Raw genomic sequence first — 19,481 nt, forward strand, 5'->3', positions numbered from 1 at the left:
ATAAATCTCTTACCGAACGTGGGGATCGAACCCACGCTGATAGCGACCAACTGGCTACAAAGCCAGCACGCTACCAACTTAGCTACGTCCCCGCCAATTGCATTTGACCAGATACTTGTAGTTGCAAACCGGGTTATCCACCATATTTTGAACTCCCACCAGGCGACCGGGCAGTAGATTTGGCCATCTCTAAGCAGTGAAATCATGTTAATAATTTAAAGCCTTCTACAGGGTCAATTTGTTTAGATGCTTGGCCATTTGGATGCCAAACACCATGTGACACAAGATCAATGCAATGAGCATTTCTTCTACTTGAGAGCTACACAGACAATTAGTAGAGATACTCCTCCAGTGTTGGTGGATTCAGTCCAAAGAACTGTGATGTCTCACTGCCATGTAGGCAAGTATGACAGTTGGACAACAAAACTCCAACCAGGTAGAGTTTCCCTACAGGGGACAAGAACAGCTTCAAATTTTTTTTGAAATCCAAAAATGCCCACAGCCTAACAATTTTTGAAAATTCCCATTCAACAGAGTTTCTCACCCTGCTCATTTCTGTGTTGAAGGCCTGTTGCTCTTCTGTGATCTGTCCACGGTACGGCCTCATCAAGTTAGGGGTCAAGGGGTAGGCTCGGTCCCCATACAGGTACATTTCATCTCCTGCTGGAGTGACCATGTGCTGCTGCATGTGTTCAAGAATGCCACTACCATTCAGCAAAGCTGCGTCGTGTCGTCGACCAACCAAGGGCCCAAAAACATTTGCCACAAGGCCATTTGGTGTCACGACACACTGAAACTTTAGAGAGTGCACCCTCTTATGGCCATTGTACACTTCTTGTTGCAAATGGCCGGGGCGACACATTGATCGTATTGTGCCATCAACCATCCCCCAACAAAACTCCAGAGGAGCCCCCTTGGCATGTATAGCTGCACAGTACCGTTCCAGTTGGGGCACTGTCAGCCATGGCTGATTGAGGTTTGTTAGTTTGTCAGAAAACTGATCATAGATGAAGTCGATACCTACCTTGAACAGCACACACAACTCCGGCTTGGGACGATGAAACATCTGCGAAAGGTCAGCAAACCGGCATGGGTAAGCCAACCTCCGCAGACAGATGCAGAGCACCTCCAATCCTGAAAAAAATCATAAATTCAAATGAGCCTGGTGAGTGTGTATGCGAATGTGTGTGGAGAGGCATATTCTCATACAGTCTTCAAGTTCAAAATAATAACACTGCAAAAGTTTTCTCACGCGCCTTAAAATATCCAGCCCGACATGCTTATCATCAGTTTGATTTTCTATTTATCAGGTTTGACACAGTTACTGGCTATACTGCACACACAAAAACAGTTACCCGACAAGAACAAAATAAAAATCTTTTTATTTTGAAGGGGGGGGGGACACCACGAAGACAAAATCAATAAAAACAATTATCATAAAAAAGTTAAAACAAATAAGTCCTTTGCACATCAAAAGTAACTTCCCTTGAACTTGGATTCATGTAACAATGGCGGCCACTTCGTCAACTTGTAAAAAAAATATTCATTTATTTTGTTAAACTAATATGAATAAATTATCAGTATCGACGCATCTTTATTTATCCTGTTACCATATTTCAAAAATAATTTCACTCAACTCCACAGACTAAGTCAGTAAGTGGCACAACCAATTCACTATTATTTCTCTATTGTCTAAATAGAGTACTGTGTCGACCAAAGGGGCTAAAGTTAGGCAGGTACATTTTGTGATTCAAGTTCAAAATACATAGTTCAAATTTTAGATTTTAAGCAATCCCAAAATAAATTATGCCCCAACTCAACGCTCCGCTTTAATCTTTTACGAAACCTGAAATAGTAAAAACAACTCACTGAATATTCACAGTAAATGCAAACTTCACGACTTTGCGAATCAAATCATGGAGGAGGATCATTAAACTATCATTCTGACTGAAATACAACTCAACTTCACAGCAACCAGGGTAAAAAAATAAATCCTCACCACTGGCCTTGGTTCCTTGATTGTTCATTCCATTAGGCGCCTGCATAGTCCTCTGCATTCCCAGAAGGGCGCACAGTCTCCGAATCTCTTCCGCGCTGAAGCGAAATAAGTCCTCACATTCGATGGCTGTGAAGTGATCAAGGGCGAACTGACCCTCATAGGCCCTTCTTTCTGGCTGTTGAAATGTAGGTTAAACTTAGTGAAATCATGGATCACTTGTACACTTTATTCAATTAATTAGCCTGAAAATTCTGCTGAAGCTACTCAAATCAATACTGGGTAACAGAGGGAAAGTTAAACTCCAACATTTTAACTCGCCAGCTGGGCGAGTAACTTCAAGAAAGTCACTAACCTGGCAGAAATTTCGCCGCCCCGATACATACCAGTTCCCACAATTGATCTGCAGTAGCGTTAAAACCCTTTTGGTTGCATTTGACCAGAATTTTAATTGGCCAGCCAGGTGAGTTGCGAGCCTGTTTTTACTAGCCAAGCGGATTGTTTACTCGCCCCTGCATAACAAATGACCCTTACAGGTTGAACTTGAAGCATGTTGGATAAATAGTTTCAACTGTGCATCTCAAAAAGCACCAGTTGACAGTATTCTGATATAAATACTGTGTATGTTTTAGAACACAGAAGTTTCCTTGTACTGAAGTAATTTGATCCTAGAAATAATAAAACTAGAACCAAGGTGCCTTGTGCTTAAAAGTCTGATAGAACCAGTAAGTGTAACATCCTTCTTGAAAGTACATGTATTGCTATCAAATTAAAATGACACAAGAACACAAACTGACAGTGACACAGACTCTGTGACAGAGAGTGGACTTAATAATAATAGTCATGCTTTGATGAAACTAAAACTCTGACTGCAGATTTGGTCATCAGTTTCCATTTGATTTTGATTCTTGAACAGTAAATAGTTAAAACTCTATGTTTATAAACCATTAAATGTAAGTAACAAAGTCACACGGAAACCAAATCTAGGTGTAATTAAGTGTTAGATCTACCCAATATCACTATCAGTATCACTGTTGATTCAGACAAGATCACTATAATGACTATGAAATCTAACCAAAAAAACATTTAATTTTTTACATTCATGAACAACATTTAAAACCTAACCATAACCAATCCAAAGTAACCTCACCGGCCATAACCAAAATATAAGCCTGTTCCTGACAATTATATTTTAGCGGAACCTTTAATGCCTTTAGAAGCTAGACCTAAGCTTTGACTTGTTTGCTAACCTGATCAAGAAGTGCGAAGACAACAAAATCATCTTCTGCGTCATCCTCGTCCCACGCCGCAAGCTCAAGTTGGTCCCTGGCATCCATGAAGATCGATCTTAAAACAAAACATAAACAGCGAGAGGATTGGAACATTTGCAACTTTTCACTGCATAACTCATCTTCCAGACAGTAAGCGAAATCGAAATCGAAAAGGGTGAATCGAAAAACTGAACACAACTCAAAAGCGGCCATTTTTTGTGTGTTTGAAATGTGAAAAAGCTTGCTCTGTTCAACGCTTAAATTACAGCATCAAACCAGGATTATATCACACATTAAACTGACATTTGTACCATTAAGTGGTTTAGGAACATACTAGTTATAAATAATCGTGTAAATAAACAAGCGTTCGCTCAGTTTTGACATACCTTTTGGGGCTCGTTATTTTCGTCGATTCAACCACAGCTCGTTAGCGGATCGAAGGAAGCATCCGTAAACTTTGACCCCTAACCTTTGAACTGCGCACACATCGCTGACGTCAACACATAAAAAAGTACCGATAACCACTAGCACTACCACTGGCACTGTACACTTAATCAGTCTATTGTCAGGGCGGCGCTGCTTTGAGATATAAAGTGCGCCACACACAAGGCAGAAGTCGCAGCACAGGCTTCATGTCTCACCCAGTCACATTATTCTGACACCGGACCAACCAGTCCTAGCATGCACTAACCCCATAATGCCAGACGCCAGGAATTGTTATGTAAGACAGTTTCAAGCGAGCTATATTTCGCGGACACGTTCGTCTTTCGTCTTTTAACAGAAACATTAGCGAAAAACAAATGGGAGATAAGTAGAGGTTACATGCCGAGTCTCAGTGATTATCAAAAATAATGGTCGAAGTTAGCGGATCATGAAAAATGCGAGCTTCAGCGAGCTTTTTCATGACCGCGAACTGAGACCATTATTTTTGATAATCACTGAGACTCGGCATGTAACCTCTTTATTCCTCCTTTCTTCAGTTATTCAAAGAAAAGAGGAGTTTTTGTGCGAAAGTTTGATCGAATCATATTCACCCAACCAGTCTACCTGCGCAGGCGATCGATTAATGCGCGGTTGTATAGTTCCGTGCAAATCATTCAATTCTGTTAACACTTCTTGTAAGTTTCCATGTTTTGAACTAAAATCAAGTACACAGTTATGTTGTCATTCTGCTGTGGCGGTAAAGGCAGATAGTGTGTGTTCTGTTCATGTTTTGGTATCGCTCAGGAAATGTTCTTTTCTCGAATGTGACTAGCAGACGACGTTTTACACCCGTGTTCCAACGTTAAAAACTATATAAAGTTCAGTTTTCTGGGGCAAAATAGTGTATGAAACCGCTGCATGTTCTTTAAGTTGATTAAATATTTGCAATTGATTGCGTGTGATCTGTTTATAAAAGGAAATATTGTTGAAAACTGACCGTCGGATTGCAATCTTGTCGATGCAGCCGAAATCTGGAAGGGGAACTACTCGTATCGCTAGACAAAGTATGAAAGTTACTTTTCCTTGGAATCTTGCTGGCGATAAACGATTGTGCACGGCAGATCTGAATTCAGAAAACAACCAAACTCATAAATTTTATATTGCGATTCATGTGTTGAAGCCTGTAGTTGCTGGTTTAAATGCGGTATGGTTGTATTGTTTGCTCCAGAAATGTATATTTTGTACATTAGAGTGTTCTGAACTTTTGAGTCGCAAAAAGTAGATCCACAATGTGTACAGTCTCTACCCATGAGCTATCGAGGATTCAGGCCCGTTAACGTTGTTGGGTAAGTGATTTTGGTTGTTGGGTAAGTTACCGAAAAATAACTAGCCCTACAAGTTTACAGAGAGAAAGAAGTAGAGGGGGGAATAACTCTGTATTCCTGGTTTGATAGATTTCGGCTTTTAGCTCCGTAGTAATTATCCATCCTGTTAGAGAGACAAGAGCGATAGCGTGGACCGATGATTATCAGAATGCTCAGATCTGGCCTGACTTTAACATTGGGGAAGGCCATCCCTCCACTTTGACGCATCAATTCATATTACAGACGATCTTAAGAAATGTCCTCATGAATATAAATAAACACCACTCTTCACATGAAGCAACCAGGCTGTTGGCATTTTGGTATGTGTCCAAGCGGAGGGCTAGTCCTGTGGCATGACAAAGCCTTGGCACATCTGAGGTACTGCTTACACGGGAAGAACTGGAACTTTACATGTTGCAGTGGTGTTCGCGTTTTTTTGCATGCATGCTGCTTGTCACATCAAAAGTGTGTTTATACTTTACAAAGCTTAGAACATAAGGACCCAATTTTCTTCTCCTCTGCTAATGCTGGCTATAACTGGTTGTCAAACCGAAGCGTTATGCCGTTCGATAAAGAACTGACCAGGGTGCCTGGTAACACGATCAGTGGCCAGAGCACTGGACTGGCTATCCTCGGGTTCGAATCCAGGCCGAGACGGACACGGGTCAACTTTGGGTGCAGATTCAGAGCCAGTATCCATGTCCGACCCTCGTGTCACCACTTTGGCACGTAAAAGACCTCTGTCATCCTTCCAGAAGTGTAGGTGACTGGTTTCCCCTAAACACACACACGCATGGGTAGCTGACTCTTGTTGCTGCTAGCTTTCCACTTGGAGGAAGCGACCCACATTTTCCCGGCAAAAGGATAATAAAGTAACGAAAATGAATGACAAACAACTCAATAAAGTGTGTGTGCACCTGATTAAAAAAATAATATATTTAACAACAATCGGTTAACTACTGCTAAACGGAATAGCCTACATCAGCTGTCATTCAAAATTGCGTAAAGGCACTCAGCTCTTCCCATGTAAACGATTGGGCCCCCTTTCTCATATCTGCGCAGAATGTTACATGGAATGACCTCATCCCTCCATCCTGAACTCAGGTCAAAATGAGTTCGGCTCATTCTATCCCTGACAGGATGCCTTGGTTTTCCTTGTCTGGCGAGGAAATCGATTTTTTTTATTTTATTTTTTTTTTTACATATTTAGATCTTTTTGTAATGTGTTATGGATGTAAGCAGATTCGCGATCGTCGATAATGATTTTTCATGGTGTTGTGTAATTTTAGGAATTGATATGTGGGTCGTTTTCAAAAAATGTCGCAAAAAATGAAGTTTGTAAAATCGTTATTTTGATTTTAGGTCTGGAATCTGCATTCATTTATTCGTTAAAAACTAATGTAAGCCACCTTAATGACGAGTATTAAGAACAATATCTTCAAAATGCGAGAGCTACTGTTGACGCGTTTCACAAAAAAATGTCGTATGCGTGGAAGTTACATGATGTCTGCAATTAGCGTATATTCTGCGTATTACTTAACACTGTCTTCATTTATGTGGCTGCATGCTGCCCCTGAATGTAGTTGAATGTAAAATGTCAAATAAGCATATATTTTCTTTCAAATTTCACTCAATCTTTTCCCTGCGCGCCCTTGAACTTGTCTCTCGAGGAACACGGGACGCATTCTTACGATACCAAAAAAAACAAAAACAAAAATCGCTTTCTCCGGGATGAACGGAGGAGAAACATTCTGAAAAGACAATTGAAAGCCCGCAGATAAACTATAGAGACAGGCAGATAATTGTCTACTGCTGCCAAAGACGCTTTTATATTTGAAGCAATAACAACAGCTATTCTGAGTTTCATGGTGAGCGGGAACGCTCATTCACTAATCCTGTCATAACAATAGGCAGATTCAGAAAACAAAACCAATAAGACTTACAGTCAATGAACTATTTTATTCAGCTGCTAGTTGCGATTGATGTTTTCGCAGCAATGTTAGGTGCTGACCAGAGAAAACGAGCACTTGCGACAGAGCAAAGTATGTTCTCTTTCATAATAGAGGATAAGCTTATATTTAACCGTCGCGCAGACAATAAAATAGATCTAAAACTGATCAGATTTTTTTTAAAAGTACCCACTGTGTAACCCAATTCAGTCTGCAAAATCCAAAGATGTGTCACTGAAATATGCAGTTTAAGACATGACCTATACACAAGTACGTGTGCAGTGCGCACAGTGGAAACTGGCCCCAGAATCGTAACAGCAAGGACCGTAACAGCAAGGACATTTTGGGTGTTTTTTGTGTCGCAATTTCCAAAGCGACGTCGCTTTGAAATAAACTTGTATGTTTCTTGATCTGGATCAAAATCTCTACAAACTGTGAGATTTTCAGTGTTTGAACCGAACTCTTTCAATTTGAAAGTACCGTAACAGCAAGGACAACATTTTGAGTGACATCTCACCTTAGTTGAAAGGCAGCAATATTTTGATGTTTTTCATGTCATCTGCAACCGGATATCTGTAGTTAATCAATTGATGAAAGAATTGTCTTTCTTTTGATCTAATTAGATCTGAGTTTGGCGATCCACATTTTTTAGTGTTATCAATTTTCTTCAGTCGTAACAGCAAGGACATTTTTTGTGGGACAAAGGTTTGTTTCGTATTATGCACCCCTAAGACCAAGTTTTAATGAAAGTTTAACTTTAGCAAAAATAAACCAATAAAGACTATAATGTGACCAAATTTCATGATTATCCGATACTGAAAAACAGAAAAAAATAGATCTGAAAGACTGGTTGGCGACCGTGAGACACTCGTTTTTCGGCACCCTTGCGTCAGATAACTCACGCTCTACAAACCATATTAACATAAAATTGTATTTTTGATACAGGAAGTTATTGGCCCTTGGACAACAAACAAAATGATACAAAATGTTGTCTGAGATACTCACGCAACGACTGTGCAGAGCCAAAGTCCGGGGACAGCTTTCGCGACATTTTTTGAAAACGACCCATGTAAGACAGTTTCAAGCGAGCTATTTTTCGCGGCTGTATTTACTGTGCAAACAACTCTAAATATGGCAACAGTGTCACGTGATAATCAACCGTTTGGTTTCGGCGCTCGCTGGGAGCAGACGATTTTTTGAGAGTGATGCAACCATAATTATATTACGGTCTCCTTCCGGCAGCAGTCCCAAAATGTCGACTTGTTTTGACCTTAGAACTGTGAAGAACAGAACGGAGATCACTGTCGAAGTCGGCCAATCTGCAATCATTTTCGTCTCGCGAACACTGCTCGCGAACAACAAATGGGAGATAACTCTGTATTCTTGTTTTGATAGATTCGCGTAGGACTTTAGCGTCCGGTCAGAGGGACTAAAGCGATAGCGTGGAGCGATGATGATCAGAATGCTCATCCCTCTATATAAACACTCAACAATCAACGTCATGACCCCTATACCTGTGCACTGGTAATTCTTTGTGAATTAATTTCGCAGATTGACACGAGTGTCCGTTAGGATTTTTTTTAAATTTCCACTATGCACAGAAATACCCAAGGCTATTCGGTTTTAGTATTTATCACATGTACAACAAATAAAAATAAACAATGGCCAGAGCTGAATTTAGATAGTGAGCCATGGCTTTTACACAGGAAGGAATATGTGTCTTTTAAAAACCATCTGTTCACGAATGTGGGAGCGTGCCTGTGTTTCGGATTGTCCCACGTCCTACCCTTTAAAGTGGTCGACTCACGGATGACCCCACAGGGTCACAAGTAATACATAATGAGTAGAGATCTGAAGGTCGAGGGCGCGAGAGAGGGGCCTGTCGTCACTTGTAGTTCACTTTTTTGCTTTATAAAGAACGTCTTTGGCTCACTCCACATAGATATGTACTTAGTCATACTACCCCCCCCTGTGAACTCCTCTCAATCCCCATCCTCATTCTACCCCAACGCCCCCCCCCCCCCCCCCCTGCGCGCCCTAAACTACATCTTTACCTAACACCCGCATATGTTTTGCATATTTTTCAATCCTTCCTATGGCGGCCTTCTAGCGCCAAAACCGGGGTTTGCCAACCACGTGAACATTTCAATTATCACGTGGTCTGCGTAATTCACAGCGATGTTGCTAACCAACAGGGCTATATGTGAACGTACTTGTTTCTTTTACTTTGCGAAGATTATTATTAATTTTTTTTAACTTTGTTCATCTCACCACAGTCACTTTGCTGTTTAGATTTGCGAACAGATTTGTATAACCTCAGAAGAACGTCTCTGCTGACTTTCAGTTGTTTTTTTCACAATTGTGATATTTTCACAGGTATGCGAAATGTAGTGTTTTGGCTAGAAACTGTAGCAGAGTTGATTGAAAAACACTTTTTTTTTCTCTGACCAAAATACTACAGTGTAAATGATGATACTTTGTAGACGGACGCATGTTTTTGATTAAAAGCCCCACAATGATGTGCTTGGCAAATTTTTTTTTAAATACTACAGTCTAAAGGCACTTCTTTTTGTTCTGCCGATCTTATCCAGGCTATTAGACGGGATACTTATTTGAGCCAGAAGTCGACTGCGCGAAGACTTCTCAAAGTCTTTATACCGAACACTCAGTGCGAAAGCTGCGTGCGGCCAGCTTTGCGAAGTGGACTCCTCCTAGTTAAGGACAGGTTCATATATTACCTGAGACGTGTTTTCCCTCTTGTCAAGATTAGGGCACCTGTTTGTGGGTGTGGGTGTTTTTCCCCCCAGCTGAGCAGTAGGCCAAATAAACATGTATGTTGGTTTAGGGTGACCCGACCGACCCTATGTTTTCCCGCCGACCCTACAACTTGCGAACCATACCGAGACGAAGGAAAGTAACCTCCTTTAACATCGACTAAATTTAAAAAAAAAAGATTAAACAAAATACTTTTAAAAAGCCGACCTACCGACCTATATATTTTGATTTGACCTTATCATCTGCAGAGCGTATCTAGCACTCGAGGTCATTGTATGTGGTACACCGTAAGTTCATGAATCAAAACAGGCCACCAGGACGTACGCTTGAGCGAACACACATGCGTATGTATGTGTTCTTACCTTAATGCAAGGATTTGCTTGAATACACAACAACTTGACTGTACTACAAGCAGTGTAGATATTTGCACACACTGAAAATATAGTTGCCAAGGCGGGTTTTCAAATGTTATGTTTTGATGAGTGTGTGCATGCCCCATTTTTTTTAAAGAGTCTATGAATGCACAGTCTAGTGTTTTGCTGAATTAAATTGAGTAGAGTGCTTAATGCCGACACACGACGCCACGTCCATGCGAGATTCAGACATACTCCATGCAAATGCCTCACAATGCATCAGGATTGAAAAGCAGCGTTTATTGGCAAGGTCCAGTTCTGTATACATCATTTAACAGCAAAAAAAGAACTGTTTTGGTTAATTTCGAAGTACAAACTCCGAGCGCCTGTTCTTTTTGGCAAAGAAAGCATAATGTTGTTCTGGAATCAAGACACTGGCTGTTAGCTGTTAATTGTACAAAAGAAGAACGACTGCGTCTGCTTCAATGGAACATTTTACACAGAATTTACCCAACGGATATTTTACTAAACAAGATGGGTTTATGTCAAATTAATAATTGTGAAGTTTGTAATGAACTGGATACACTTGAGCACTTCTTTTTTCATTGTCAAGAGGTGAGGAACGTTTGGAAACTATGTAAAGACTTTATTTATAAGCACATTTATAATAAAAATAACTTTGAATGAAACAGATATATTATTTGGTTTTTGGAATGAAAATTTAAAAAACGATCAAATTTATTTTATAAATTATATTGTATTTTGATAACAAAAATGACCATAGGAAAATGTAAGTATGGGAAGAAGTTAGACTTACGTATTTCATTGGAATTAGAGTTAAACATTAGACAGAAGTTTATGTTTTGTATATTTAAAGTTGATTATGTTATAAAGAAAAAGACCAAGAAAGAAGGATGCTCCCCGCCTAAAAAAAAATCAAAAATCAAAAAAATCGGGCAAAACAATATGGGTTGAAGCATCCTGCATGCAACTGAGGTCCAAAAAAAAAAGAAAAAAAAAAAGAAGAAAAAATATGCCATTTACTTGCTTTTTTGCTCACTTATACATCCCGTCCTTCCGTCCGTCAGTCCGTCAGTCAGTTAGTCAGTCAGTCAGTCAGTCAGTCAGGCAGACAGTCAGTCAGTACGTAAGTTACTCCATCAACTTCTCACTCAATCTTTTGTGGCTCAGTTGTTTCCTCACATACACTGTCAACTGAAGTTTTCCACTTTTAAACACACTTTTTGTAACCACTGATGAACATTGTGTGACGAACTATATAATTCTACTGAAAAATGTAGAACACTTGGTAAACTCTATCAAGTGTTTACCATGTGTGCTACTTTTGCTGGTAGAATCATATAGTAGTTCACACAGTATTCACACATGGTTACAAAGATGTGTTCAAACGTGTAACACGTCAGTTTACAATGTACTGGCTTACTAACGTTTACTCATTTACCCACGTACTCATTCATCCACAGAACTTGATTGTTCGGTACACCGAGGAACACTGCTCTTCTGTGATGCAAATTTGAATTTAACTTTTTATTTTAGTTCAGTTTATGGCACACATCGGGCGAGAAGTGTTGATAAACCCAGTTTCATTAAAAAAAAAATTCTGAAACGAACGACTTGGAATCTATTCTGCTTTCATGTTTTAATTGCTCCTTCTTTTCTTCATATACATTTCTGGCATTGGCTGTCGAAAACTCGTATTTTTACATGTTGCTTACAAATGTTTCAATTAACTGAAGTGTGTGAAAAGAATATAACAGAAATAGTTAGAACGTCGACTGGCGCAGTGGCGTGGTGGTAAGACGTCGGCCTCCTAATCGGGAGGTCGTGAGTTCGAATCCCGGTCGCCGCCGCCTGGTGGGTTAAGAGTGGAAATTGTTCCGATCTCCCAGGTCAACTTATGTGCAGACCTGCTAGTGACTTAACCCCCTTCGTGTGTACACGTAAGCACAAGACCAAGTGCGCACAACACACACACACACCCACACACACACACACACACACGGAAAAGATTCTGGTTATGGAAACACGAAAATACCCAGCATGCCTACTCAACGAAAGCGGAGTGAAGCTGACTATGCTCTCAGAGTATAGTGTGGGGAACCCAAATGGGCAAACGAGCTCACACGTAACCAGAAAATTCTGGAACGCTGAAGAAGAAGAAGTTAGAACGTGATTATCACAAAGAAAGATTCACTTACAGCACAATCTTCTTCTTCTTCGTTCATGGGCTTAGACTCCCACGTTCACTCATGTTTTTAGCACGAGTGGATTTTTACGTGTATGACCATTTTTACCCCGCCATTCAGGCAGCATACACCGATTTTGGGGGAGGCTTGCTGGGTATTTTTGTGTTTCTATAACCCACCGAACTCTGACATGGATTACAGGATCTTTACCGTGCGCACTTGGTCTTGTGCTTGCCTGTACACACGAAGGGGGTTAAAGCTGTGGTCTATTTATGACTCTCCGGGGCTACGAGGTTGAAAAGAAAGGGATGAAAATCATGTACAGAAGTATGTACAGCAAACGCTACCCGAAACCCCATCTATACGGCGTGTAAGACCTTGAGAGCTTCAGTCAACGCTTGAATTTTCCAGGGATAACATCCGGTTTGCTCTCTCAAGACTAATCATATTTTATCTTCAAGAGAAATCAAGGAGAAAAAATAAACGCCCCGGCGAAGATTCGAACTCACGACCTCGAGACTTTGATCGTGTCTGAAAAAAATTGAAAAAAAGATGGGAAAACATTGATATGAACTCGTGTTATGTTATTCTTGAAGCAGCATGATTTATATCTCTATCCGCCCACTGTTCAGAAGTGAATACATATATAACTATTTCGTTGATGTCTGTTTTCAACTGCACAGAGCTTTAGAGAGATTCAATTACTGTTCTTGTCATTTTTGTAAATAGAGATATTGCAGTTATTTGCAGCTATTTGCGTGGCGCGAATGTCGTGTTGCATGACGGTGTAAACATGTACTGCGATTCCATGAAACATGTGTGCAAATAAAGGCAAATTTGAATGGCAATGTTTACGTTTTTGCAACGCATGAATGGTAATTCAAGCGTAGGATGATATAAAAGTATTATTATTTCTATTTTTGACAACACTGGTGGAGTGGCCTAGCGGTTGAGACATCGGCCCCGACATTTCGAGGCCCCGAGGCCTTGAGTTCGAATCCCTGCCAAGTCGTTTATTTTTTCTGCTCGATCCTTCTTGACAAGTATGCTCAGCTCTGAGAGAGCAAACCGGATGTTACAACTGCAAAATTCAAGCGTTGACTGAAGCTCTCAAGGTCATTCATGGGGTTTCGGGTAGCGTTTGCTGTACATAATTTTGTACATGATTCTCAGCCCTATCTTTTCAACTCGTAGCCCCGGATTGTCATAAATAGACCACAGCTTTAAGTCACTAGCAGGTCTCACGACCTCCAGATTAGGAGGCCGACGTTTTACCACCACGCCCCTGCGCCCGTCTATTCAATTGTGTCACTACGTGGAACCAATCTGATGTTTTGTGTATCCGCATGCACTCGATTGTACATTTGTTTACCTGATGGAAACCGCATTGGAAACCCCTCTGCTACCCCACACACACACACACACACCCACACCCACATCCACACACACCCACACCCACACACACACCCACTCACACACCCACATCCACCCACACACACACACACCCACACACACACCCACACCCACCCACACCCACACACACACATACACACACCCAAACACCCACCCACACCCACACACCCACCCACACACACCCACACACACACCCACCCACACCCAACCACCCACACATCCACACACACACACACACACACACACACCGACACACACATACACACACCCACACACACCCCCACACCCCCACCCACACACACACACCCACACATACCCACACACACTCTTACACCGCCACACACACCCACACCCACTCTTACACCGCCGCACACACCCACACACACACACACACACACACACAACACTCAACACACACACACACACCCACACACACACACACATACCCACACCCACCCACACCCCCACACACACCCACAGACACACACACCCACACCCACACACCTACACACACACCCACACACATCCACACCCACACATACCCACACCCACACACACCCACATACATACACGTACCCACCCACACACACCCACACACAACACACCCACCCACACCCACACCCACACCCACACCCACATACAGACACCCATACACCCACACCCACACACCCACACACATACACCCACACACACACACACCTACACCCACACACACCCACACCCACACACACACACCCACACACACACCACCCACACACACACACACACACACACACACACACACACACACACACACACACACACACACACACACACTTCAATCTCATCTTCCTGCTCCTCGTAAACCATGTAGATCTTTGTCATTGACGTTGATGCATGCATTAACATTCATTTGGTCAGGTGACTAAGCTGTCACTGCATTCACATTATGTTATGGCTGAAGGAAATTACAAAACAAATTTAGTGACCTGAAAAAGATGGGGCGTTTAAAAAGTGCACGCGTATTCAAGACATGTTTTCCCTTGGGGCGGTTTTGAGCCTCTTTGCTTTTTCGCACCAAGTATGTTGTAATTCGCTGGCTATACGCAGTGCAGCTACACCCATCTGCGTGTCGGGTCACTTGTGCATTAATGGTTCGTAACTTTACCTTAATTTGTGTTTACATTTCGTCTGTCCTATAAATTAACTTTTATTTGTGTTTAAATCTCGTGTATCCTAGAAATGAACGGCCTGTTTTACTTGCTGGTTTTGATGTCGTGATTGTTTTTATTTGTATCTGTTGTTTTGTTGTTTTCGTATTCGTCACTTTTAACTTATGAGGTAAAGACGTGAAGTGGCAGTGTCACCAAATCAGTGAGAGATAAAAAAAAACCTGGCTAATGCAATTGTATCACTCGTCATATGTGACAAGCTAAGATGTCGTATGGATGCAGTGTTTAATATTGCTCAAATGCTGACACCCCCCCCCCCCCCCCCACCCTTTCCCTGCTTCCTTCTATCCCTCCCTAATGAGAGTTGTCTGTCCTTGCGCTGACCACAGCTGCATTACCTGTCTCGATATTTGGATAATTTTCGTGTTGATTTCTGAGGATTATTGTGTTGTATGTTTGCAGAGTGGTGTATAAGAGTGTATTGAAGCTGATTGTGAACCTGTCTTGTCGGAATAAGTGAATTTGTGAGTGCTATTGGTGTGAATTTGTGTGATCGTTTTCCCACGTGTTAGAGCGGCCATCTTTCCTTCCCGGTCGTGAATCAGCTAAGTGCTTTTGTTCTGTTTTGTTTCCCTTGTTTTCGTTGTTCTCTACTTGCTGTTTTGTCTTGTTTTCGTTCGTTGGTGTTTGTCAACGAGAGCTTGTTGTTTTATTCTGTGGTGCTTGTCAACGTTTTGTGGGTTGTTTTACTGCATTTGATCTCAGTGTTGGTGTGTATCTCATCCGTCTGTGTTGCGGCGTTGTGGTTGAGGCGCTTTCGGACTTCCCGTGTCATCCTAGACCGTAGCCTGTCGTAAATTATAGTGAACTTAGTTTGTTAGTCTTTTTGCTGCTAGATTGCTTAGACTGTTGTTATTATTTTGTTAGGTTAGAGTGTTTCTCTTTCTGTAAAGGAAGTCTGCCTTATGCGTTAGCGTGTACCTTAGTGTGTACACTGAGTGGCCTTTGTTCTGCCCAGGCGTCATAGTAGGTAGCCTGCTAGACTACTGTTGTTGTTCAGTCAACTGTAGCTACACTGACCAGCGCCTGCGTGCGTTGAGTCACAAAGTGAGTTGGCCCTTTTTCCACTGTTCTGCCCGCTTATACAATAGGTAGGGGATTGTCTCCCGAGATGTACCCTCAGAGTACATTCTTCAAGTAGTTGTCATAAATTGCGTGAGCTCTCTCTCTCTCTCTCTCTCTCTCTCTCTCTCTCTCTCTCTCTCTCTCTCTCTCTTTTTCCACTCCTCTCTCTCACTATGGCGATAGGTTCCCCCCTCAACTACCGTCCCACCGACGCTGCTAGACTGCGCATGCCACGGCCTCTATACCTCCATCTCAAGGAGCTGGGAATCCTGCAGAGATCACCAACCGTAAGGGGCTGTCGCGCCGGCCGCTCGCAGCGTCTTCGAACCGCACAGCGACTTGCTGCCCTCAACCCTTCTCCCACCTCCACTTCTCTCACGCCCACCACCCCCACCCAATGTACCACTCCCCCTCCCCAGCATCCCCCCACCCTTTCCCTGCTTCCTTCTATCCCTCCCTATTCTCCCACCACCCCTCCCCATTCTCTCACCACCCCTCCCCATCCTCCCATCACCCCTCTCCTTCACCTCCCCACCCCTCCCCGTTCTCCCACAACCCCTCCCCAGCACCCGCCCACCCCACATCAGCATCCACACACTCATTCCAAAAATACCCTACACCTCTGCCTCCTCAACTCCCAGTCAGTGAATCCAGAAGTCAAAGCAGATCTGATAGCAGACTACATTATAGAAAACAAGTTAGACTCCCTGTTCATCACCGAGACGTGGTTGCGACCTGGTGATGACCCCAAGATCAAGCAGCTGACCCCCGCAGGGTACAAGACAGTCTCCTTCCCCCGCCCGGCTGGGAGGGGTGGTGGCATCGCCGTCGTCTACATGGACCACATGCATGCTGCAGCGTCCTTCTCGGACAGCCTCCCCTTCCCCCACACCACCTTCGAAGCCGTGGAGATGACGGTCGCCACCATCACCACCCTCACCTTCCTGTGTATATATCGCCCTCCCCCTAACACCAAAAACAAGCTGAAGGACTCTACTTTCTTCGACGAGTTCTCCCAAGCCCTCGACCACTACAACGTGACGTCCCACAGCGCCATCGTCCTCGGTGACTTTAACATCCACTGGGACTGCCCTGCCAACGCTGACACCAAGCGGGCCCGTGCGCTGTTGGACAGCTACAGTGTGGACCAGGTCGTTCCTTTTCCCTCCCACTCCCGTGGCCACATCCTGGATTGGATTGTCACTCGACCCTCGGACAATCTGGTCTCCAGCCTCGTCGCCAACGACCACCTTGTCTCCTACCACACTGCCATCAACTTCGTCGTCAACATCACCAAGCCAGCACAGAAGCGGAAGATGGTCACACGTCGCAAGCTACGAGACATTGAGACAGATGTTTTTGGAGACGAAGCTGCCCTGCTGCTTTCCCAGCGAGACCCGTCCTCTGACCCCGCCCATTTCTTCAGCTTGACTCTGGGCCAGCTCCCCGACAAACACGCCCCGCCATCCCTATGCGCAGTCTCTGAGCGACAGCCGGCTCCCTGGTTCTCTGAGGACATCACAGCCGCCAAGATCGAGAGACGGCGAGCGGAGCGTGCATGGCGACACTCTGACCTGGAGGTTCACCGGCAGATTCTCAGGGATGCGCTGCTTCGAGTCACGCAAGCCATCACTGCTGCCAAGATCGAGCACTTCCACGACCGCATCGCCAACGCCTCATCATCCAGGGAGGTGTTCTCCATCATGTCCTCTCTCCTGGGCTCCTCCCCCGCTGCCCCCTTACCCACTGCTCACCCACCACAAGATATCCCGGAGTTATTCTCGGAGTTCTTCAAGGACAAGATTGACAAGCTTCGGAGAACACTCGATCAGCAGCCCTTTGTCCCGTCCCCACCCTCCCCCTCCTTCTCCGGCTCCCCCCTCACGTGCTTTCAGCCTGTCACTCAAAACCACGTCAAGCGACTCATCACCAAGACGGCCATCAAGACCTGCGAGCTAGATCCCCTGCCAGGCTTCCTCTTCACCAAGTGTCTGGACAAGCTCCTGCCGTCTATCACAGATAGCATCAACATCTCCCTGGCCACAGGCGTCGTTCCCGACTGCTTCAAGTCTGCCGTTGTCCGCCCACTCATCAAGAAGCCCGGCCTTGACGTCAACGAGTTGAAGAACTACCGTCCTGTGTCCAACCTGCCCTTCCTCTCCAAGCTTCTGGAGCGTATCATCCTGGAGCAGTTGAGCGCCCACCTGTCTCGGAACTCGCTGATGCCAGTGTACCAGTCAGCGTACCGCCCTCACCACAGCACCGAGACGGCGCTCCTGCGAATCACCACGGACCTCCTGAACGCAACAGATAGCGGTCTCGTCTCTGCCCTTGTGCTGCTGGACCTTTCCGCGGCCTTCGACACGATCGACCATCAGCTACTCGTCGATCGCCTCAGTTCCACGTTCGGCATTCACGACACCGCCCTCTCTTGGTTCCGGAACTACCTCCAGAACCTCTCTCAGACTGTCACCACTGATTCGTTCTCTTCTCAGCCTGTCCCTGTCCGCTTCGGCGTCCCACAAGGGTCTTCTCCTCGGCCCTGTCCTTTTCACCCTGTACACTCAACCCCTCTCCCTGGTCATCGAACGCCACGGCTTGAACTACAACTCCTTTGCCGATGACACGCAGCTCCAGAACAGCGCCAAGCCGGAGGACGTTGACCATCTCCTGGGATCCATCTCCAGTTGTTTCACTGACATCAAGAACTGGATGACTGAGAACAAGTTGAAGCTGAACAGTGAGAAGACGGAGGCCCTTCTCGTTGGAACACGACAGAAGATTGCTTCCCTCACTGTGACCGACCTCCAGCTGGATGACGCGACTGTTCCATTCTCCCCTGCTGTCAAGAGCCTTGGCGTCTTTCTCGACTCCACTCTCTCCATGCAGACACACATCTCCTTCATCATCAAGACCTGCTTTTTCCACCTACGACGCATCGCCTCCATCCGTCGCTACCTCACCCACGACGCCTGTGTCAAGCTGGTTGTCTCCCTCATCTTCAGTCGTCTGGACTACTGCAACTCCCTTCTGGCTGGCCTCCCCGCCTCATCCATTCATGGCCTACAACGAGTCCAGAACGCTGCTGCCAGGCTGACGTTGAGGAAGACGAAGCGAGACCACATCACCCCCCTACTTCGCTCCTGCACTGGCTCCCTGTCAACACCCGAATCTCCTACAAACTGTCCACTCTCGTCTACAAGTGTCTCAACGACTCTGCTCCCGAGTACCTTCAATCCTCCCTGGACCTGTACACCCAGCCCTCCGACCGTCCCCTTCGTTCTACTGCTGACCCACTCCGCCTTCACATCCCTCGCTCGAAACTCGCATCTGCTGGTCAGCGTGCATTCCCCTCCGCGGGCCCCTCCGTCTGGAACTCCCTGCCGCTTGAGCTTCGCCAGAGCCCCTCTCTTGACGCGTTCAAGTGTAGGTTGAAGACTCAGTTCTTCCCGTA

General features: G+C 44.4%; 3 protein-coding genes across 5 annotated transcripts in view; 2 read left to right on the top strand and 1 right to left on the bottom strand.

The window, feature by feature from the left end:
• Positions 1-320: 320 nt before the first annotated feature.
• Positions 321-3,845, bottom strand: LOC138964181 (uncharacterized). 2 transcript variants are annotated; one of them, XM_070336082.1, is made up of 4 exons: positions 3,654-3,845; positions 3,247-3,343; positions 2,000-2,094; positions 321-1,134 (listed from the first exon to the last, which is right to left on the bottom strand). In XM_070336082.1, the coding sequence occupies exons 2-4, from the start codon at positions 3,327-3,329 to the stop codon at positions 332-334; spliced, it is 981 nt and encodes a 326-aa protein (XP_070192183.1). In that variant the 5' UTR covers positions 3,330-3,343; positions 3,654-3,845; the 3' UTR covers positions 321-331. The 2 variants fall into 2 exon arrangements, with proteins under 2 accessions (XP_070192183.1, XP_070192174.1); XM_070336073.1 differs by having other exon boundaries at positions 2,000-2,174; positions 3,654-3,840.
• Positions 3,846-14,741: 10,896 nt separating this feature from the next.
• LOC138964194 (mesenchyme-specific cell surface glycoprotein-like) overlaps positions 14,742-19,481 on the top strand; it is a 32,560-nt gene continuing 27,820 nt past the window's right edge. For both annotated transcript variants that reach the window (XM_070336092.1, XM_070336106.1), the window contains exon 1: positions 14,742-14,884. The gene's annotated coding sequence lies outside the window, so the exon portion shown is untranslated. The remainder of the gene's footprint in view (positions 14,885-19,481) is intronic.
• Positions 16,201-19,481, top strand: part of LOC138968063 (uncharacterized) — a 6,800-nt gene continuing 3,519 nt past the window's right edge. Inside the window, exon 1 of the mRNA XM_070340658.1 lies at positions 16,201-17,868. Coding sequence (XP_070196759.1) covers positions 16,201-17,868 — 1,668 coding nt within the window. The remainder of the gene's footprint in view (positions 17,869-19,481) is intronic.

The sequence above is a fragment of the Littorina saxatilis genome, linkage group LG1 (genome assembly GCF_037325665.1).
Source record: "Littorina saxatilis isolate snail1 linkage group LG1, US_GU_Lsax_2.0, whole genome shotgun sequence".
Classification (NCBI taxonomy): Eukaryota; Metazoa; Mollusca; class Gastropoda; order Littorinimorpha; family Littorinidae; genus Littorina; species Littorina saxatilis.